General features: G+C 47.6%; 1 protein-coding gene across 3 annotated transcripts in view; it reads right to left on the reverse strand.

Annotated features, from left to right (window-relative positions):
* The window catches only part of NF2 (NF2, moesin-ezrin-radixin like (MERLIN) tumor suppressor), a 484134-nt gene that overhangs the window by 189469 nt on the left and 272509 nt on the right, over window positions 1-22156 (reverse strand). For all 3 annotated transcript variants that reach the window (XM_086943228.1, XM_086943229.1, XM_086943227.1), the window contains exons 12-13: window positions 19886-20103; window positions 19481-19586 (exon numbers count right to left, since the gene is read on the reverse strand). In XM_086943228.1, coding sequence (XP_086799354.1) covers window positions 19481-19586; window positions 19886-20103 — 324 coding nt within the window. The remainder of the gene's footprint in view (window positions 1-19480; window positions 19587-19885; window positions 20104-22156) is intronic.

Genomic DNA, 22156 nt, shown 5'->3' on the forward strand with positions numbered 1-22156 from the left:
AGTCACATCTCTACCCACCTGAGAGACCTGCACTGGCTCCCAGTCAACAAGAGGATCACGTTCAGACTCCTCACCCACGCACACAAGGCTCTCCACGACATGGGCCCGAAGTAACTCAACAGCCACCTCACCTTCTACACACCCACCCACCAGCTACGATCGGCCAGCCTCGCCCTCGCCGCCGTACCACGCATTCGCAGAGCCACCGCTGGAGGAAGATCCTTCTCCTACCTGGCGGCCAAGACATGGAACTCCCTCCCCATCCACCTACGACTGACCCAGGACCACCTCTCCTTCAGGAAACAACTCAAGACCTGGCTTTTCGAGCAGTAATGATCTCCTCCCCCAGCGCCTTGAGACCCTACTGGGTGAGTAGCGCAACTTTACAAATTGTTGATTGATTGATTGATTGACTTCCTGCTGTCCCTTATGGGGAGGTTAGCCTTGATGAAAATGGTAGTCTTGCCTAAACGCCTGTACCTATTTATCAACATCCCCATAATACTAAGCAAGTAAGTTTACAAAACTCTTAAATCACACGTGTGTCTTAAATCACCCAGAGGCAGATCTATTGTTCTTACACTACCATATGAGCGAGGAGAGCTGGCTGCGCCGGACTTCAAAACACTTTGCCCATTACTAGTGTATCACCCCCACACCCTTATATATGGCACACATAGATGTGGAGCATGACATAGCTCAGCTAAATTAACTAGGTGCAATGATAGGCCAGAGACCCGAGCATAGCAGCTCAGAGATCAACAAAACTACCAGCACACTGGGCATGGCTTAGAAAGCCAACATGGCGGACACACCTTAACGGAGCTCCGCACATCCACACCAGTAACATTTTGTATCTCTCATAAAGCGGTCTTACAGTACTCACCAGCCCACGGCCATGACCCTCTGAGCCCCTTCAGAACACCGTGCCGCGATTTCTGGATTTGGTGGAGTGCAGGTAGTGCTGGGGCCTGCTGCCGGACGGCGGGAGTTCGGAGACAGCCTCATGCCTCTGCCCCGGATGCAGTCTACAGACCGGCAAACCTAATTGGACCACCACTCTCCTCGGGATAGGCGGAGGATGCCACGGGCCCTGGGCGCTGCCTGACTGGCGAGGCCCGCCGGCTGGGGTCGCCGTGGGGCGGCGTGGGCATGGCCCCTTGTCTCCTTGCTGTGTGGGCAGCCGTGTAGCCTGATACATTCTGGTCCCGCTGGGTGCCGGGAAAGTCTGTGTGACCACACCAATGATCCTCTCGGGCTGCGGCTGCTGGTGCAATCACCGTCGGGCGGGTGCGGCCTCCTCATCCTCGGTAGCGGTTCCCCGTTTGAACCTGCTCCGCCGGATTATAGAAGACGCCCGCCGGATTGAGAGCCAATGGGCCCGAAGGACTCCCGCTGGCCCCGATTTGGCGCCCGGGGAGTCATTAGGGCCCCAGCCCTCGCCGCCACCCCTCCTCCTCTCCTGCTCACAGCAGATAGTCCAGCACACCCCCTGATGGGGTAAGGGTGGCGATGCACGGTGGGATGAAGAGAGCGCCTTCAGTCGGATGAGTCGTGACAGTCTGCTGTAGCCCAGGGGTGCTGCTGATTTACTTGAAGGAATCCTTTTCTGAGCCCTAAGAACTAATATGGTGCTGGTAACCTGGCTGCTCAGCGACAACGACCAGGGGTGAGCAATATCGGTGGTGACTTGCTGAGTGGTGATGTTATGTTATGTTATGTTATGTTAGCTGCATTTATTTTGCGCGCAGCTGCTCCAGCGAAGGAGCGTCCTGGCGCATGGAAAAGGTGAACATAACACAACGCGGAAAAAGTGAGAGTCAACATAAGGAGATTAAAACAGGTAGGTTTTCACGGCCCTGCGAAATGCTAGAAGATCCTCTAAAAGGCGGATTTCCAAAGGAAGCGAATTCCAGAGAGCCGCAGCTCTCACACGGAAGGAGCGGCCGCCCATCCGGCTAAGCCTGAAACGCGGGGTAACCGCAAGGGATTGCCCTAGGGATCTGAGGGGGCGAGTCGGGACATAAGGGGATATAAGGTTATTGAGGATCTCAGGTGCCGATCCTTTTAAAATTTTAAAAACAAGGCTGAGTACCTTAAAATGGATTCGGCTTTTCACTGGTAACCAGTGTAAGGACCTCAGAGTGTTGGACGTGGGACATGACCTCGGCAGGCCCACCACTGCTCTCGCAGCCGCGTTCTGGACGCGCTGCAGGCGGACGATCTCAGCTTGGTTAGCTCCCAGCAGGAGCGAGCTGGCATAGTCCAGCCGGGAGATGATCGTCGCTTGGATGACCAACTGTCTCGTCGGGGCATCGAAAAATTTAAGCACCGGCCTCAGTCCGCGCAGAACACCAAAGCAGCATGCTGCCACTCTCTTAGTGTGGGTGGTAAAACATAAGGTGTGGTCGAGCCATACTCCCAGGTTTCTGAGCTCCATCACCGGTATGGGGGCAGGCCCAAGCTCCTGTGGCCACCAATTGTCCCCCCAGCAGTCCGTTCCTCTTCCCACGATCATCACCTCGGTTTTTTTTGCGTTCAGCTGGAGACAGTTGTTATTCATCCAGCTGGCCACCTCTCTCAGCCCATCTCGGAACCTGGGGGCATCCAGTTCGGCGTCCCCGCTGATCGTGACCGCTAGCTGTGTGTCGTCGGCATATGAGACCATAGTAAGGCCCCACTGCCTGGCGACATCAGCCAGCGGCCGCACGTAGAGATTGAAAAGCGTGGGACTCAGCGAGGAGCCCTGGGGAACCCCCAGGTCCAGCTGATGGAATTTGGACTGGAAAGGAGGGGTGGCAACGCAGAAGGAACGATCGCTGAGGAAGGAACGGAACCACTGCAGAGCGGGGCCACAAATGCCAATGTTCTCCAGGCGGTGTAGGAGGATGCGATGGGACACTGTGTCAAAGGCAGCGCTAAGATCTAATAAAATAAGCGCTGCCGTTTGACCTGCATCCAACACACTCCGCAGATGTTCCACCATTGCCAGAAGGGCGGTCTCCGTGCTGTGCCCAGCACGGAACCCATTCTGCGTAGGATCGAGAACATTGGCCAGGGCCAGATGCTCAGATAAGGCTAGGTTAACATGGGCCTCCATGACTTTGGCCGGCCAGGGAAGCAATGAGATCGGGCGATAGTTTTCCGGTTTTAGAGGATCCAAAGATGGTTTTTTCAGGATCGGGGAAACCACCGCCTGCTTCCACTTGGCAGGAACAGTGCCTGAAGTCAGGGAAAGATTGATTAATGAACACACTGCCGTGCGCCCCTGAAAAGACGGATCTCTGAAGAGAGCAGGTCTGAGTGGGTCCGCCGGGGAGCCGGACTTGACACGTTGTGCCAGCTTGACAAACCCCTCCCAAGAGAGAGAAGGGAGAGAATGTAATACCAGGCGGCTGCAGAGGTCGTTCCGAGGAGAGAGTGGTAATGTCATGCTGGGAAATGACAAATAGATGTTCTTAACTTTCTCCAAAAAGAAAGCAGCCAAAGTCTCACACTGTGAGGTGGAACCATCCACAGGCGGAGCCGCTCTCTTAGCCATCAAGTCTTTTAAGGCTTTAAAGATGGTCTTTGAGGGGTTATGGCTATTACGGAATTCCGTTGCGTAGAACGCCGCACGGGCTCTACAGATAGCTCACTGGTAGAGCTTAACAGCGGCCAAGTACGCGGTTTTTTTAACGGCGTCGTACGCCTTCCGCCACTCCCTTTCTGCCCGCCTACACGAGCTCTTCAGAGCGCGGAGAGCACTGTCGTACCAAGGGCTCGACTGCCTGGAGCTGGATTTACTAGCAATAACAGGCATTAATCTGTCAAGCGCCTTAGTAATCCAGCTGCAAAATTGGTCGTAGCCCAGACTAGCGTCAGACAGAGGGCCAAGTGGCTCTTCGGCCATGATACGATGAAGATCCTCAAGCCTGAGCTTATTCCAATGCCGCCGCGGAACCCACTTTGGAGGTGGAATAGTAGGGGTTACGGGGAGAGGTAGCCACATGGACACCAAATAATGGTCAGTCCAACACACTGGAGAAATAGCCGAGACTTGGACATCCGATAAGTTGGTGAAGAATGGGTCCAAGATGTGCCCTGCCACGTGCGTGGGTTGAGTGACAAGTTGGGTCAGCTGAAGGGCCTCCATATCCGCCAGGAAACCACTGACGGCCGCGGTCTGTTGGGTGTCAAAATGGAGGTTGAGGTCACCTATGATGCAGAAATTAGCGCAATCACTAGCTAGCGTACTCACTGCCTCAGGGAAAGCTCCCCTGAAAGCTACATCGCTGCCAGGAGGGCGGTACACGACCATCCCAGACAGCGTGAACTGAGGACTGATAGTGATCTTAAACAGATGGGGACATACTACGGCAAACTGAGGTTGTATGGTAGACTGGGGGTCCGGCGAGTATGGTCCATTTAGTGGGGCCGACTTGGCCGGTGGTCAAGGGCTGCGGAAGTGCGGCTTGCGGGCCGCAACAAGCCAGTTCTGTGAGGCCCGGTCTGCCACGCTTCCCTCTAGAAATGCACAGTACCCTGGAACAGTTTCCTACGGCCCCAGGCCTTGCCACCGGGGGTGAGACGAGTGGCGCAATGCTGGACAATGCAATACTCCTGGCATCCATTTTACGAGGCAAGGAATACGCTGTTCGCCAAAATTGGCGAGGTGGGATCCAAGGTCTCCTTTCTCCGCCAGGATCTCCGAAAGGCGGTGGACCGCATTACTAGGGCAAATACGCGCGTGTCCATAGATGAAGACACCGTAACCACCCTACAAAAGAAAGTTAATAAACTTACGGTGTTGACACAGGACCTGGCCTCCCTGGTCGAAGACTGGGAAGGACACGCGTGATGCAACAAGTTGCGATTCGACAGCTTTCCAGAGAGCTGCGAGGGCCCATCCATGACCAGTTTCCTCAAACAATGGCTAACGGACCTCCTGTCACCAGACAAAATGTCTACTTGCTTCGTGGTGGAGCGGGCACACTGTGCGTTAACAAAGAAACCACCCCCTGGAGCAAACCCGAGACCTGTAATTGCTAAGCTGACAGATTCCATTCTGCAATTTACCAGGATCCAAAAAGATAAACTTAAACATGACTCTAAACGCATAATGATATTTTCGAACTATACCCGACTGGTGCAGCAAGAGCGCAAGTCTTTTATGGAGGCAAAGTGCAGGCTACGTGACTTGAACAAACAGTACATGCTCCTTTATCCAGCCCGTATGGGCGTCATACACAATGCCAAAACCTACATTTTCGACACCCCCGAGGAGGTCTTTGCCTGGACTGATGAACTATCACATCCGAAATCACATACCCCACCGCCAATGGAGTCAGACTCAGCTCAGGACAAGCACAGGAACAGGCCCAAAAGAAACAAATCCAAAAGACAATACAGACCGGCTCCGCCAGGCACTCCTAGATCCAGAGGAAGCACCCTCTGTACACGGATAGATGGCCGTGATCATCTACATAACCAGGGCCAGATTGGCAGTTAATCCATACATTCATTTGCTCAATATAGACCACAAAAATGGCGTGGATGTTCGGCCTCACACTTCCTACCGCCGGACACTTTTATTGTTTGCTAGAGATATATAGGTGTTTTGGGTACCGTTGGTGGAGGCGCCCAGGGTCTCTTTATTGGGGTCTGGGGGTATCTTCTGCCGCGACAGTGTGCCGACAGTATGCTCAGTGTTTCAGGCAGTATCCGGTGGGGGAGGGGGGTTGTGGTTTTATTCAGGTATTATGTTAATACGGTTTCTTATTCTTATACACGCGCAGAGGTTCAGCCCCATTCCCATCACTTTAGTCCTAGGGCACACAATTCTTGGGGTTAGATGGCAACTCAACAGAACGTTCCCTCACCCAGGGATCTGACCATAGTCTCGTGGAACGTCAGGGGCCTTCTCAACAAAGTGAAGAAGGGCGCCATTCTTGGCCAAGTCAAAGGCTATGGGGCCGACATTCTCTTTCTGCAAGAGACACACCTTCTGGGCACTAAGGCCCTCTTTATCTCCAGATTTGGATATCAGACCTTATACCATGCAGGATTTACTAGGGGATCCCAGGGGTCTGCCAGTCTCATACACCGCTACGTCCCATTCATACACACTAAGCACTGGCTAGACCCCAGTGGCCATTATGTCTTGCTATCAGGGACACTGTTTGGAGAACAGATAAATCTAGGCTGCATCTATGCCCCCCTGCAGTTAGGCACCACCTTTGCTGAAAGGATCACTGACTTATGGGGAGAATTATCTGATGACCTGATACTTCTGGGCGGAGACTGGAATGCCACCATGAAGGTAATAGATAGGACACGCACGTCAGGGCAAGCTCCCCCGGCAGACAGAACCAAACTTCACCTGCTTGCTAGCACATTGGGTTGGTCAGACATGTGGCGCAAGTTCCATACCTCTGAGCAAAGTTACACATACTAGTCCGCAATCCATAGATTCTTATCTTGCTTGGACTATATGTTCGTCCCGCATAGATATGTCTCCCGTGTGGCACATCTCCCTCGAGGCCTTTTGGGCTACTCCCTATTTCAGTGCCTACTCTGGGTACTCTCTTACAAACCGCCATTCAGTGTCTCCCTGGCATTTGCGAAACCCAGAGTATTGTGAGACTTTTTTCCCAAGCGATCACGGAATAATATATATTTAATGAAGCATCGACCCCCCTGAAAACTACCATACGTGGGGTAGATATCAATTTTCGTGCCATGACTAAACGTAAACGACTGGCGCAACTCTTGGAACTAGAGGACCACCAGAAAACCCTGGAGGCGCAGAGTCTCACAGACCCAAACCACACACCAAAACGCGCCTTACTACAGGCGCAACAGTCTATACACCGTCATCTTATGGGTGAGGACAAAGAAATTTGGTTAGCATCTCAACATAGAATCTACCAATGGGGAGATAAATCGAGCAAAATGCTCCATAGATTGTGCCAAGCAGAGAAGTCCCCTACCAATGTACCGGTGCTTCGGGACGATAGTGGGGCCTTGTGCTCATCTTCAGAGACAGTGGCTGCAGAGTTTGCATGCTATTTCTCACTCCTATATACGTGCCAGGAGCAGTTATCGGAGGCCTCCATAGACTAATTATTGTGTGATATTCCCCCCGTAGACTACCAGACTCTACACAGGACCTGCTCGATGCTCCAATAACGATTGATGAACATAGCGCTGCACTGGCGGACATACACCCAGGCCGGGCCCCTGGACCTAATGGTTTTCCTATAGAATTCCTTCAAGCGCACAGGACTACACTGGGTCCCCACCTACTAGATGCTATACAGGATGCCACGGACCAATCCCAACTCCCTCTGGAGTGGCGACACGTGAAGATAGGTCCTGACGATTGCCTACTGGGCCTTCCATAAGCAAGGCCCATTGTACCTTTGCAGAAATTTCAGGCGGTACTATCCCACACGGGAACTTAGATCTGCTACAGCCAATTTGATGATTGTCCCGAAATTTAGACTGGCGACTAAGGGAGGAAAATCCCTGGCGGTAATAGGTGCAAAGGCATGGAATAAACTGCCTCATCAACTCCGCGCGATTACCACCGAACAGAAGTTTAGGAAATCCCTTAAGACATGGATCTATAGCCTGCCGGACGCTGCATGTAAAACACTGGTATAAAGCTTTCCCTGTGGTTGAGAACAGTAGAGCTGCAACCATCTCTCAGCGCCACGTGTCAAAGCGCCAAGATGCTCCTTGGAGTGGTAGTGCGCTATACAAATGTACATCACATCACATCACATCACAGATAGTCCTATTCTTAAAACCGAGACGCCCGCCAGAAGATCCTGCATCATACAGACTTATCTCTCTTATTAATTTTGAGCCTTAGCTTCTGGGCAAGGACCTTGCTGACTGCCTTTGATCCTGTATACACGACTTGATTCATCCAGTCCAGTCTGAGTTCATGCCCCACTGCTCCACGCGACATAACGTTAGGCGCGTACATAACACAATAGATAGAGCCCCGAGGCTCGGACACCTTCGAGCCACACTGCTGGCAGAAATTGACAAGGCGTTTGATTCCCTCAGCTGGGCATTCCTCTTTCAACTTTTAGACGCCATCAACTTTGGCCCACGCTTCCTAACTTATGTGCTCCTTCTTTATACAAGGCATACCGCTTCGGTTTGGGTTCCGGGCCACCGCTCAACCCCATTTCCTATATGCCATGGTACACAACAGGGCTGTCCCGTCGCCATTATTGTTTGCCCCATGCCGTAGAACCTCTGGCGGTTTGGGTGTGTGGTGCCCCGGCGCTCAGGTTTTTTTATTGGGACTCCTCTAGATCGGACCGCATAGCATTGTACGCGGACAATGTCCTTTTCTTCATGACGAACCCATGGTTTTCGGGGCCATGCACCCTGCAGATACTGCTTGTTTTTGGCCAAACCACAGGGCTTCATACGAACCCCACCAAGTCTGTACTATTCCCAGTATGCGGGCATCAGGGCCGGGAGAAAAGGGCTGAACAATTGTCACGTGCAACCACAGGATTTAAGTACCTGGGTATCTTTATGTCACCATGTTCACAGACCTCGTGGGCAAATAATATCAATCCCTTTCTCAAAAGCCTAAAGGATGAGACAACAGTTTGTTCCTCTCTTCCGCTCTCATTATACGGGCGTTCAGTGATTTTTAAACTTGTGTCATTACCCAGAATACTCCACAACTTCCCATATGCCATTCCGCGGGCTTGGTGTGCACAGCTAAGTGCCATACATAATAAACTTCTCTGGCACGACGGGGCAGTGTGAGTGGCAGAAACACATGCACCCAGTCAACTTACTGCGGCAACATTGCGGCAGCAGATATTTATGCCTACTACGCGGCCTCTCATCTGCAAGTGGTCAATGAATGGTGTTACAATTCACCATCGGACCCAGCGTTTGTTTTGGATCATATGGCAATGGTAAACATCCTGCTCCTTCAGCTTTTGTATTGTGCTCAGAACATAGATTTCTTGCCCCCTGCCAGCAGCACCATAATCGGACTATGGAGGGCTACGGTCCGACAGATGGGATTGCGTGGCCGCCTGACTCAGGCGACTCCGCTGTGGCAGGGCACTATGTTGCGCTCTGTGTCGGCACTTGCAGGATTTCCTGAGTGAGACATAGTGGTAATATCCACCTTGGGGGATGTGGTACGAGGCACCGCTTTAAAATAGTTTTAACAGCTCCAGACAGAGTTTCACTTGCACAAGACTCACTTCTATAAATATCTTCAACTCAGGCATGCACTTACCCCAGTGCTACGACTGACTGACACCTTGCCCGAATTCCACCCCCTAGAAGGGTACTTATTGATGGGCGACATAGGTGCACATAAGATCCATCAGATCTATCAAACTATGACAATGCACAACCATACCACACTACATAGGACCAGAAAGCCATGGGAAGAGGACATACCTGACATAACGGACGATAGTTCGGCAGAAGCCTTGGCTAGCCCCAGAGGTGTGGCGGTTTCCACACGATACCGCTTCAAACAGTTCAAATATATACACACCACGTATACTATACCTGATTCCGACTTTGGAAGATGGGTGCTATCCAGTCCCCTGTGTGCTAGCGATGAGGGGCGGCAAAAGGGCCTTTCATACATACAGTCTGGGGATGTTCCGCATTGCAACCATTTTGGTGGAGGCTGGTGACTTGTATGAATGAGGTGCTGTCGTGGGACCTGCCACTTGAGCCGAAGCTACTGTTATTGCATAGCACCAATAGTATTGTGGGGAACCGATACAAACAGCACTTATTGTTCTTAGCGGTTACCATCGCTAAAAGGGATATTCTCCAGCAGTGGAAAGTGAGTCTGCGCCGAAGATCGGCAGATGGAAAAAGGCCACAGATGAATGTAGGAATACAGAAATAGATGTGTTCAAGCTCGGGGATACCCACATAAAAATGAGAAAATATGGCTGCGGTGGGCAGATTACAGTGGCATAGAAATACCACCCCATCATCACCTCAGACCCCTTTTAAGTTGTGACCCCGTATCGAGATTGGACTTTATACAAATGGGAGGGCTACATGAGCCCCTCGGACTACATATCCAATTGTGTCTCTATAGTTTGAGGGGATTTGGGTGGACCTGCGCAATGTTGTTTTTGTTCTTTACAACCGTTTTCCAGAAACTACGATCAGTGATCTGTAATATTACATGTATCCATCAACATGTATCCTCCGGGATGCAACTTGGCATCTACCATGTAAAATCAATAAAAATGTGTTGTTAAAAAATACTACCAGCACACAATGGGCGAGGGATTGGATCTGCAGACAAGCAGGGCTTCCAATGCTATATGCCCCAGAACAGGCATCAACGCATTATCCATTGAGCATGCCAACAGACGACAAGTCGGTTGGACGCATACTGCAGAGATGGGGCATTCACCAGGCAGGAGATCCTTTCCCAGATTCCAATTTTTTGGATCCTCCAGGTCCCTCGGAAGGTGCCAAGCCCTCAATACTTGATATTATCTACCATCACCACCTCTGAGATTTATGTAAACACCAATATCCTACATTTCCCATGGAACCCAGCCCCTGTGAGGTACTGAGATTGGTACTCATGCTAGCTCTAACAAACACAATCACAAGATTGTACTCAGCAATTCAGGAGTGGGACCCTGAGATAGCATCCAAAGCCAGAGAAAGTTGGGAGCGTTAATTAGGGTGTGCTATAGCTAACAGTGAATGGAATTACTACTGTGAGCATATAGACTCCAAATGAGCAGCTATGACTACTAACATTCAAGTTTATACACCCTGTTCATCACACTCCAGGCCAATTGTACAGGGCTGGAATGCGGGAGGATGCGATGTGTGTGAGGTGCCGCACCCTGGTGGCAGATTTCTTGCATCTGGCCTGGCTTTGCTAACCTGTCAGCAGCTACTGGGGGAACTGTTTGCTACACTCACTGATATGATCGAAGAAGCCTTAGAGACATCCTCAAAGATGGCACTGTTGGGCTTCACAAAGGAGAAATCGGCACCAGTGAGTAGATTCGCCTCAGTGGCATTGCGGATGGCTGAACGGAGGGTACCGTGCGCTTGGGGGTGGAGAACTAAAATCCTGATAGTACAAAGTGTGAAAGTCCATGTGTCATGTACTGAAAGACTGGAATTTTACTATTCTGTATTACCACCTACACAGAGACCAAAAAACATTTGCGGCCCCTTGCAGGCCTTCTTGCTGGAATGGAATACACATTGGGGTGCTGGGGACCAGCAGCGGGACTAAATTACTGATGCTGTGGATATTGGTATTGATGATTTGACACTGTAGATCAAATGGATCCTAGTAGTACCTAATGTACAGGATGTATGCTTTCTTACGAATCTTGTAGTATGGATGCACGTAGGAATAGTGGTGTGGAAGCGAGGAGTCGCATCTGCTATGCGGTTATTTTATTTGTGTGAAGTGCTGCTGTAGCAAAGCTGTAACATTCAAATGGTTCACAAACAACTAATAAAATGTCCTTGAAGCTACTAAATAAGCTAATAAATGTGTCAGTGAACACACTGAATTAACACTAATTTAGCTGCACAACACTGAAATTGAATGACAGGCTTTTGTGACACAAAACAAAATAGATGAGATGGAAAACTCTGGAAGGAAATACACCTAAGGAAGTGGAATATGGCATATATGAAGCTAACCACGTGATGCAGCAATACTGAATCTACAAGCAGAACATTACTGAATCTACCAAATGCATTATAGTGAAATGTGATTTGCTCAAGCTAATTAACACGCCTATTTAAATTAAAAGCATAGAAACATATTCCCCAAAAAATGAGTTAAACCTGCACTAAAACAAGTACACAAAAAGCTGAAGGGAGACAAGATAGGATGGCTCTTGCCCATCACCCCAATGTTTCAACACAGGCAAAAGAAAATAGAGAAATAATTCACAGGTACGACTCACAAACACAGCATAGCTGTGTGTCCTTCTCTCCCAGCTAAAAAGTAGACCTGGAGAAGACACGTGACTCCTGGGGGACCCAAAAAAAACAATCGAGGAAGTGCAGAGGAAGTGCAGAGGCAGCAGTGATAGAATCCCCCTCCTAAACTTTGTAAATAACCAAAAGGATGATATCAATGGACTCCTGGGGGACCACAGTGTAGAAAAAGGAGTTGGAAGCATGGCGTAGCGACTGACAGACTACAAAGAAGGAATAGAACTCAGAGTGGGGGAGAAGGTGCATAGAGGTAGAAAGATGAGGAAGGATAAGTTACTTACCTGTAATCCTAGTTCTCTTCCAGGGGTATCTTCATCAAAGTCATAAGCACTGAATATTTCAGTCCATGTGTGGGGACCCCGGAAATAATAAAAAATATATATGAAAACATATTTATACAGCTCTATAAATATATATATATATAATAGATACATATATAAATGTTTTCCCATCCCAATGCAGCCCCTATATAGAAGGCCAAACAATGCAACAGTAAATAACTGCTTTTGCAATTATATATTATATACATAGACCACAGGAGGGCAAGTATCACTTGAACTCTTTTTAATGAGTAAACTCATGAAAAACTGCACAAAGCAAGCATTGTTAGCCTACAGGCTGCATTGGAAACCAATAGCATAGAAAATTAAAGCAATTGTAACACAAAAACTGGCACAGTGCCTTTAAGGAAGCCATGATCCCTTGCTTCCCATCATGCATCAGGGGTGACAGTTGGGTCAGAATCTTAATGATTGGTAACCAGGTAAGCAAAAAGAAGGTGCAGAACAAGCAAATCAATCAGGGTTAGTAACTTGTAACAAATCTTAGTCGGTGTTCCTAGGGGAAGAAGGGTTGGTCACCAAACAACCCCACCACAATCCACTTATGTAGATAGCATATAAACAAACACCCTCCCCGAGCACTCAAATCACAATAAGATGTAATTGTCAATATGTTTATTCTTTTTACAATACGGAAATATTCTTCAATTGGTACAGTTCATATAATTCTTGTATCCATAGTTGAGAACGCCGGTCGATTCGCCGTGTTCAGAATGCTGACTGTGGCAATACGGGATACGTACTTGTGTATTATACAAGTGAGTAGGACGCCGGTCGACTTGCCATGATTAGAATACAGATTGTGGCAGTACGGGATCACGTACTCGTGAACTCTACAAGTGAGAGCAACTCTTCTTCGAGAGTAATAAGAAGCTTAATGGGACTAATGTAAGACTCCAGATTATCATTAAACAATTCTATAAAGAAGGATATGAACTAACGTATTTGGACCCATTGGCGGGGAATTGAAATGGAATAACTACACAAGAATACTCTTTTTGTTTATTTGCGGAGGAGGAGAAGACGATAAATACTTATGAACAGGAACTAACTTTTGATGTTGAATTTAACATTGATGACGGGTTTATTGGCCATTTAAACTATATATCAGCCCTGACGAAGTCTAAGTGCTTGATTATAGCACGACGAAACACGTGTTGACTGCTGCTGCTTTGCAATTGTATTATGATGGATGAATAATACAAACTATGGATACAAGGATTATATGAACTGTACCAATTGAAGAATATTTCCATATTGGAAGAAGAATAAACATATGGGCAATTACATTCTTATTGTGATTTGAGTGCTCAGGGAGGGTGGTTGTTTATATGACAGTTGGGTCAGTCGTTCTTTGCGGAGAACCAAAGGTCAGGGCACAAAAATATAGCTTAACAATAATACAGTTCTTATTTGCCTGGGAAGGCAGGTGCTTAGGACTTTGATGAGGATACCCCTGGAAGAGAACTAGGATTATAGGTAAATAACTTATCCTTCTGTTCCAGGGGATCCTCATCAATAGTCATAAGCACTGAATAGATTAGCAAGCCCATCCTCTGCCTGCGGCCAAATGAGAAAGAAGTGACCCAACACAATAACCAGAATTAATCAGTGTTAAAACAGATTCCTCAAGGAGGCCTGGCCTACTTGGGTGTCTGCTCTGGTATCTGAATCAAAGCAATAGTGTCTTGTAAATATATGTATAAATCTCCACGTGTCTGCTTTACAGATCTCGGAAATCAGCACATTGTTAAGGAAAGCAGTTGTAGCCGCTTTTCCTCTAGTGGAATGAGCCTTTGGCCTAGACCAAAGGGGCTTTTGTGCTAGTTGATAAGCCAGTTTGATACATGGAACTATCAACCTGGAGATGGAACGCTTGGTGGCTGGAAAACCTGTTCTGATCGGACCGCAGTTAATGAATAGTTGATTAGATTTTCTAATGGATTTAGACCTGTCCAGATAGAATTTTAAAACCCTTTCCAGGTCTAATGAGTGGAGTGACCTCTCAGCTAGAGTAGAGGGACTAGGAAAAAAGGTCAGTAGCAAAATGGCTTGGTTTACATGGAAGTCTGACACCACCTTTGGAAGAAAAGAGGGGTGAGCTCTTAAAACACTCTATTGAAATGGAACACTGTGTATGGTTCTTTTGAGCAGTGAGCCTGGATCTCGCTCAACCTGCGGGCTGAGGTAATCGCCTCTAGGAAAGCTACCTTCCACGTAGGGTATTGTAGTGTGGCTTTGTGAATAGGCTCAAATGGGGGACCCATCAATTTAGATAGACCAAGTTCAGCTTCCAGGGGGGTGAAGGAGGCCGAACAGGAGGGTAGACATTCTTTAAACCTTGCAAGAAGGCCTTTACTACCGGCAGTTGAAAAAAGGAAGGGTGCGAAGGAGAGCACCAGTATGCCGTAATGGGAGCTAGGTGTACTTTAATGGAAGAGCATTTTAGCCCTGTTTTAGCTAAGTGAAGCAGGTAGTGCAAAACTACTTCCTCCTGCCCCTTGGAAGGATTACAATTATTTTGCACACACCTTAAATAAAAACGTTTCCATTTACAAGCATAGGAGTGTCTTGTGGAGGGTCTTCTAGCTTCTTTCAAGATGGTTATGCAGTCCTGAGAAAGTCCTAAAATGACCATACAGGAGGACCTCAGAAGCCATGCTGCCAAGTTTAGTGAGGGAAGGTTGGGGTGACGAATGCTCCCGTTCATCTTGGACAGCAAGTCGGTCTGCACAGCAGCCTCCTGTGTGGGCATTCTGACAGGTGCAGAATGTCTGGGCCCCCGACCACTGTCTTGGCCAGTCCGGAGTAATCAGAATCATCCTCGTCGCTGAGGAAGAAAAGGCGTACACAAATGCCCCGTACCAGTTATCAAAAGGGAATTCCCTTTCGACCCTGGTCGGTAGTTTCTTGATGCAATGTCTCAGCATTTTTTGTTTGTGTCATCCGCGAACAGGTCGATGCTTGACCGACCCCATTCTTGGAAAATGTCTTCGGCGACTTCATCATTCAGAACCCAGTTCTGCTGGTCATCGAAGTGACAACTGAGAGCGTCTGCTTGTGAATTCTGCTCTCCAGGTAGGTGTATTGCTGTTATCGATAGATTCCTCACAAGGAGCCAATACCAGAGAGCTTGGGTTAGGGACCTCGATCGAGGTTCTCCCTGCTTGTTCAGATAGTACATGGTGGTTGTATTGTCCGTCTGTATTAGAATGGAGTTGATCTGAATCGAAGGGAGGAAAGCCTTGAGAGCTAGATGTACAGCTCTCAGTTGCAGCATGTTGACGTTGTACAACTGTTCTTTTGCTGACCATCGACCTTGAGTTTGGAGGGACCCCATGTGAGCTCCCCAACCCTGAAGGGAGGCATCCATGATCAATGATTGAGAGGGAGTTGTCTGATGGAATGGAATCCCTCCCAGCAGATTCTCCCGTCGCATCCATCTGGCTGCTTTGGACAGCCGAATCCTGTCACCCCACCGAGCCGTTCGTTGATCCCACTTGTCTTGTTGTAAAGGACGCATTCTCAGCCTGGCATTGGGGATCAGAAAGATGCAGAATGCCATCGACCCTAGGATAGTGTGATCTTGAATGGCTCTGCTGGTATTGTTGCCTCTGCCTGTGAGGGGTTTGAACCCTCGTCTGGAAGGGACGCCGACTGTACGGTCTGTAATGGCGCCTGAACCCATTTTCTTTTTTCAAGCCCTACCGCCTTCTGGGTATCAAGCTCAGTCTTCATCCTCGACATTTCCTCATTTGTGCGACTGCCAAACAAGGATGAGCCTGAGAAAGGGAGGTTGAAAATTCGAGACTGCGCTTCCAGTTTTAGCCCAATTAGTCGTAGCCAGGATGACCTTCTGGCACAGATTCCATGTGCATAGAAGTGTGCAGACAGCGTTGCTCCATCAGCTGCGGCGCTGATAACTTAGTTTGCCACCAAGCTTCCTTCCTGCAATCTCCCCTGCGGTCTTCTTTGGGCAGCTTTTCTGTAAATCTTTGAAGAGACTCCCACAAGGATCTGTCCTAGCGCCCTAATAGAGCAGAGGAGCTGGAGACCTTCAGCATGGAGGCTGACGTGCCACAGACTTTTCTCCCCTACAAATCCTGTGCCCTGCTCTCCTTATCGGGTGGAACTGTTGATGAGGAGGCCACTGCATGTGTCTTTTTAGCAGCAGCAAAGGTTACAGAGTCCGGAGGCGGGTCAGATCTGAGAAATAATAGATCCTCTTTCGGGGGTCTATATTTTTTCAAGATCCTCGCTGGCGTGGTCTTGAGTGTCGCCAGTGTAAGAAAAATGTCAATCACTGGTTGTAGCAGCCCCCGGCATTAATGGTAACAACGGTCTGGCTGCTGATCTCTGATGTAAAGTCTAAAAAATCACAGAGGATGTACTCTGCTGAGTGGGCATAACGATGTTCGATGTTCAATTTATGTGCCACTCTGGCCAGAACGTCCGGACGTCATCCACCGGAGTGACCCTCGACGGTGGGCTGTCGGTGAGAGTTGGAGTGTAATCCCTCTTTGAAGAATGGGTGGAAGAGGGTGAACATGTTGGAGATTTGTATTTTCTCCTCGGACTTCGGGACTTGGATCTCCTTCTTGGGGATGGTGCAGAAGTATGTGTATGATCTCAAACCCTCAATGGAGTAGTAGGAGAGAGATCTACAGCTTGTACCAGTCGGGTCAGAGGAGATCTGTGCAGAGGACTGGAGTAGTCTTGAGTACCTCGTACTTGTGCAGTACCGGATTTCTGCCAATGAGGTAGTGGTAATAACCATCTTGGAGAGAGATGTGTAGATGGAGTGTTCTGCCTCTCTTCCTGTGCAGGAGCCTCAGATGAACGTGAGCGTACAGGTGAAGGTGCTGGACTGTTCGATGTTGAGATCACCACTTCTGGTGATCTTGAGGATGACGACGAAGAGCGTCTGGAAATAGTGCGATGGGTTGACGCAGACTGGTTAAAATCTCTCGCAGTCGAACCTGGAGTCCCTGTGAGCACAAGCGCTGGAGATTCTGCCCTCGACATCGGTGATGGCGACTGAGAAACGCTCACTGGAAGTGAGTCGGGCTGAGACCGATGTCTCGATGTCGATATTTCCCCGAGGGTAGATCTGTGCCTCAACATCGATCGCCGCCTGGTTGATGCCGACTGAGTCTTTTGCCTTGACGTCGGCGGGGACCTGTGTCTCGACGTTGAGCGCCTCTGCGCTGGAGTTTTGTGTCTCGCCGTCTACCTCCTCTGAGATAACGCAGACGAAGTCTTTTGCTTCAACGTCGATCCTCTCCGAGAGGAGACTTGTGCCTCGACTGCCTGAGGGAGGGAGCCGACGGAGTATCATGCCTCAACGTCGAACGTTCGGGCAACGTTGACCTGTGCCTCTACATTGATCGTTGCTGGGTTGACTTTCAATGGAGGGTGCGTTACCTGGTGACTCTATATTGAAACTGCCGTCTACGGTCTTGGAGGTGAATGGTGAGCCTGCACCGTCAAAGACTTCGACAATGACATCTGTTTCTTTGCCGCTGGTAAGTTCGATGCCGATCCAGACGCCGATGGAGAACAGATCAGAACTTTGCTTCTCGAAGTCGATCTAGCTCTCTTTTTTTTCTGTCTCACCGGATACCTACCTCTTTCAAAGAGCCCATAGAGTCAAATTATTTCTCTCTCTCTTTGAGGGTTGTCCTGGACAGCTTCTTGCAATGCCAACAGGTCTCTGGAGAATGAGGCAGAGAATACATACAGAATGTTTGTCAGACCTGGCCTTCTTGCCACAGGATTGGTAAGGGTCAAATAGCGATGGCATTCTGACAGAAAATAAATCACTGTCAACAACAAAAAAAGGTTGTACCTCACTCTAAAGCCTAAAAGACATCAAGTGAAAGGTAGAAAAACCACAAAAAGAGCAGAATTATTTGACAAGAAAGTAAAACAGTCAGAGCTGTAAATTACAGGGTCCTGACTGAAGGAGCCAAAAAGAACAACTGACCTAACCGTCACCCCTGAGGCATGATGGAAAGCTAGGGGTCATGGCTGCCTTAAAGGCACAATGCCAGTTACAATTGCTTTCATTTTCTATGCTATTGGTTTCCAATGCAGCATGTAGGCTAACAATACTTGCTTTTTGCAGTTTTTTATGAGTCTATTCATTAAAAGGAGTTCAAGTGATACTTTCCCTCCTGTGGTCTATGTATATAATACATAAGTACAAAAGCAGTTATTTATTGTTGCATTGTTTGGCCTCCTATATAGGGGCTGCATTGGGATGGGAAAAATTGTATATGTATATAATATATATATATATATATATATATATATATATATATATATATATATATATATATATATATATATATATATATATATATATATATTTATAGAGCTGTATAAATAGGTTTTCATATATATTTTTTATTATTTCTAGGTTCCCTGCACATGGGCGGGAATACTCAGTGCTTATGACTTGATGAGGATCTCCTGCAAGAGAAGAAGCGAAGAAATAGCACGCTGAACAGCTAGGAAGGGCAAGGGCTCTGGCTCAAAGGAACAGAGATCCTGAAGGGAGAGAGATGCTAAGGATGTGTGTCAGGTCTGTAGATTATTGGAATAAGTGGTTAAGGACACAGTAAATTCAAGGACAACAATTTGAGAGCAGGAGAATATGAAGGATCAATTATCAAAATTGAGGGTGAAATAGGAGCATAGAAAAGAAAGGGCTATGCGGGCCACTCACTTAAAAACAATCACCACAAAAAAAGAACAACTGTTAGGACAAGACAGTAAGTCTAAAGAAACACAAAACAAACAAGATTATTACAATTACATACACCACAGCACTGAATAAAAGGAGTGCCTTTGAGATTGTACTGAGGGAGTGGCACAACATTAAACAAACATGTTGAATGAACAATAAAACTACCCCAAGAAAGCTGTACAACTCTGTAAGTACAAAGAAATGATTACTGTAATGAAATAACAAGGACGAAAACATCCAAGCTACAGCAATAACATCGATTATAAATAATAAAGTCTATTCTATGCAGCGTATGGTCTTAATCCTTTTCTGATTGCAAACATGCTACTTCCTATTTACCCAAACAAAACCACACCGCACAAAATGTATGCACACCGATGACTCCCGTCCTCACCATGTATGCAGTTTTGCTGCTGATTTCCATGAGCTTCTGTTTTGCAAGGCGCTCAGCATCACGGGCGTCCTGAAGGTCTTGCCTCAGTTGCTCGGCTTCTTTTGCCCTAAAGTTGCCACAGCAAATGATTAATAAAATCATATTTCTGGGTAGGGACTAAAGGGACAAGAAACAAGTGGTGAAGCAAAAAAGCACATAGGAAGCAGTAAGTCAACTAAGAGAATAAAGACAAAAACAAGGTAAAAACAAAGGATGTGATAACAGTGCATTCATAACTCAAGGTCCCCTCCTCTGCCCATGCCAAATTCTGTGGATTGAGATCTGCATTCAAGGCAGTGGTAAACAGAGACAATGATATCACGATCATGATGGACAGGACAGGGAAACACAACCTGGAGCACTGACCTCCTTTCAGACTCTTCCGCCATTTTAAGTGCCAGCATCTCGGTCTCTAGCATCTTCTGTTCCATCAGACGTTTCTCATCCTCTGTTCGAATAGCTGTTGTTTTTATCCTTTGCATCTCTTGCTCTGCCTCAGCTGCTTTCTGAGCAAGGAGCTTCGCCTCCTCTTCTGTGATTTGAGCCTTCTCTGCCAGCAGGTCTGCTGTCTCTTCTGACCTCATCTAAGGAGTAAATGAAGAGATCTCACACAGGATTACAAAACAGCACTGTCACAAGTGTGAGTTTTATAGCTTCTAGTTACATCATCCTAAGCCAATCATTCTGTGTAAATAAAAGCCTTGGGTAGAATACCTCCAGCAGATCGCCATTTGAAACAAATGTGCTATTTCTCAGACATGGAGTCTTTCAAGAACAAAATCATGATGTGAACCATAACCTCTGATAACGGATAGGATCTAAGGCAGAAATTCCCCTTGACGTAGAAATAGATTTCATGCAAAGCAAAGAAGAAAATAAGTTAATTTCCTGTAACTGTTGTTTTTCAGTATTGGAATCTTTCATAGATTCACATGCTTGAATCAATCCCCATCGTCGAGATGGGAGTTCCGCAGTATATTATAATTAAGGCTCCCGGTTTTCCGTTTAAACAGATTTTAACATATGAATACAGATAGAAACCTTTTTGTTTTTTGTCTGTATTTATATATAGAAACGGGGAAAAACTTACAAAATAAATGCTCCTGAAGCCTCTGTGCTCCTCTATAAAATCTGAGTCAGAGGTGCACAGGGGCTGCCAAAAGAAATCGGAAACTTCTGAACAAGTGCAGCTGGGAGCGCCGTGTCTGCAGAAACCCTCCAGCACCCCTCATAGTGGTGGTCACGCAAGGCATAAGTGCAAGCAGCGATGTCCATTAAGAGGTGTGAAAACACCCCAGGAAATGGTCTGCAGGCCCAGCAACCTTTTGTTTTGTTTTTTGTATGGGAGGGGGAAGGAGGTTGATGTGGAAGGGCATGGAGGCAGACATGCCTCCAACAACTATTAAGAGGCACTGACCGGATCAAATTAATGACATAATTTTAAAATATAGTGGCTTGTTGAAAGTGGAGCGATGGTCCCATGACCTATTTTACAGTGCTTTAAAAACCCCAACAGCCGAATTGAGAACATGGTGTCCCTAGTGACAGCGAGTAATGTGATCTTCCTACCGTAGTAGGGTGGAGAGACGCACTTGAACCACGGCATTGAGAACAGAGGCCTAACTTTGTGTGCCAAGAGCTAGGCCCACATCGGGTGCAGAAATATATTTAAAATTAACAGTATTTTTTTAAAAAAATGTAGTTGAGGTGGCGTTTTCAGGCAGAGGCACACGAGTGTGGAGAGATAGGTGCTTACGCTGCGGGGTAATGGTGTGTGAGCAGCGTGGTTGCAGCTCCGAGATGTGCACACAGCCCTGACTGACTTGCACTCAGGGTGTGTGCTGATATTACCCCACAAGGACAGGGCAGTGCCCTGGCTGCCACATCACAAAGCCCTTTCTCACAGAGTGCAACTGTGTAAGGAGACGCTGTGGCCTGCAGAAGAGATAGCAGCATTACCGCCCCCAGGTGTAGACCTAGCATAACGTTAAAGACAAAAACAATGGCAACCGAGTTCAGGGAAAGAACTCTTAAAATGACATATCCTATACGGTCATCCTAAAACTAATGAGCTTAGTAACACATCCTAAATTACCCAGAACTGTGTTCAATACACAGCAGGGAAAACGTTTTGTGTGCTTCTTTGTGGTATTAGTAGGTTGTTGCATATGAGCTCCGGATCTTGTTCGGCCTTATACTACAGGCTGCTCTTGTCTCCATAGGCCCTAGGCGCTAGAGAGGTTTCACTTCACTGGGTAGTGAAGGGGAGGGCCTTCCCTCCCAGATCAGCCACCAAGCAGGAGAACATGCTTTCCCTCAGTAGGGGCATAGGGGTTGGACGAACTGGTGTGGGAGGGCGGCACGCCTCTTCTGGGTAGGGAGGAACTGTCCTGCACTCTCAAAGGACGGCAGGGTGGCTCCCAATATATAAAGTGCACTTAACATAGGCTTCAATAAAAAATAAAAAACAGCCTAACAACATAGTGTATGTGTGCATGTCAATTTAAATAAATGTGGAAAAATACTAGCTTCAGTGTCTTTTTTTCTTGCTACAAAAAAAAAATGTGGATAAATACAGATAAAATGACCAAAAAAGAAATATGGATAAATACAGATGGAAATGTTAAAAAAATAAAA

Source organism: Lissotriton vulgaris, chromosome 11 (assembly GCF_964263255.1).
Source record: "Lissotriton vulgaris chromosome 11, aLisVul1.2, whole genome shotgun sequence".
NCBI lineage: Eukaryota > Metazoa > Chordata > Amphibia > Caudata > Salamandridae > Lissotriton > Lissotriton vulgaris.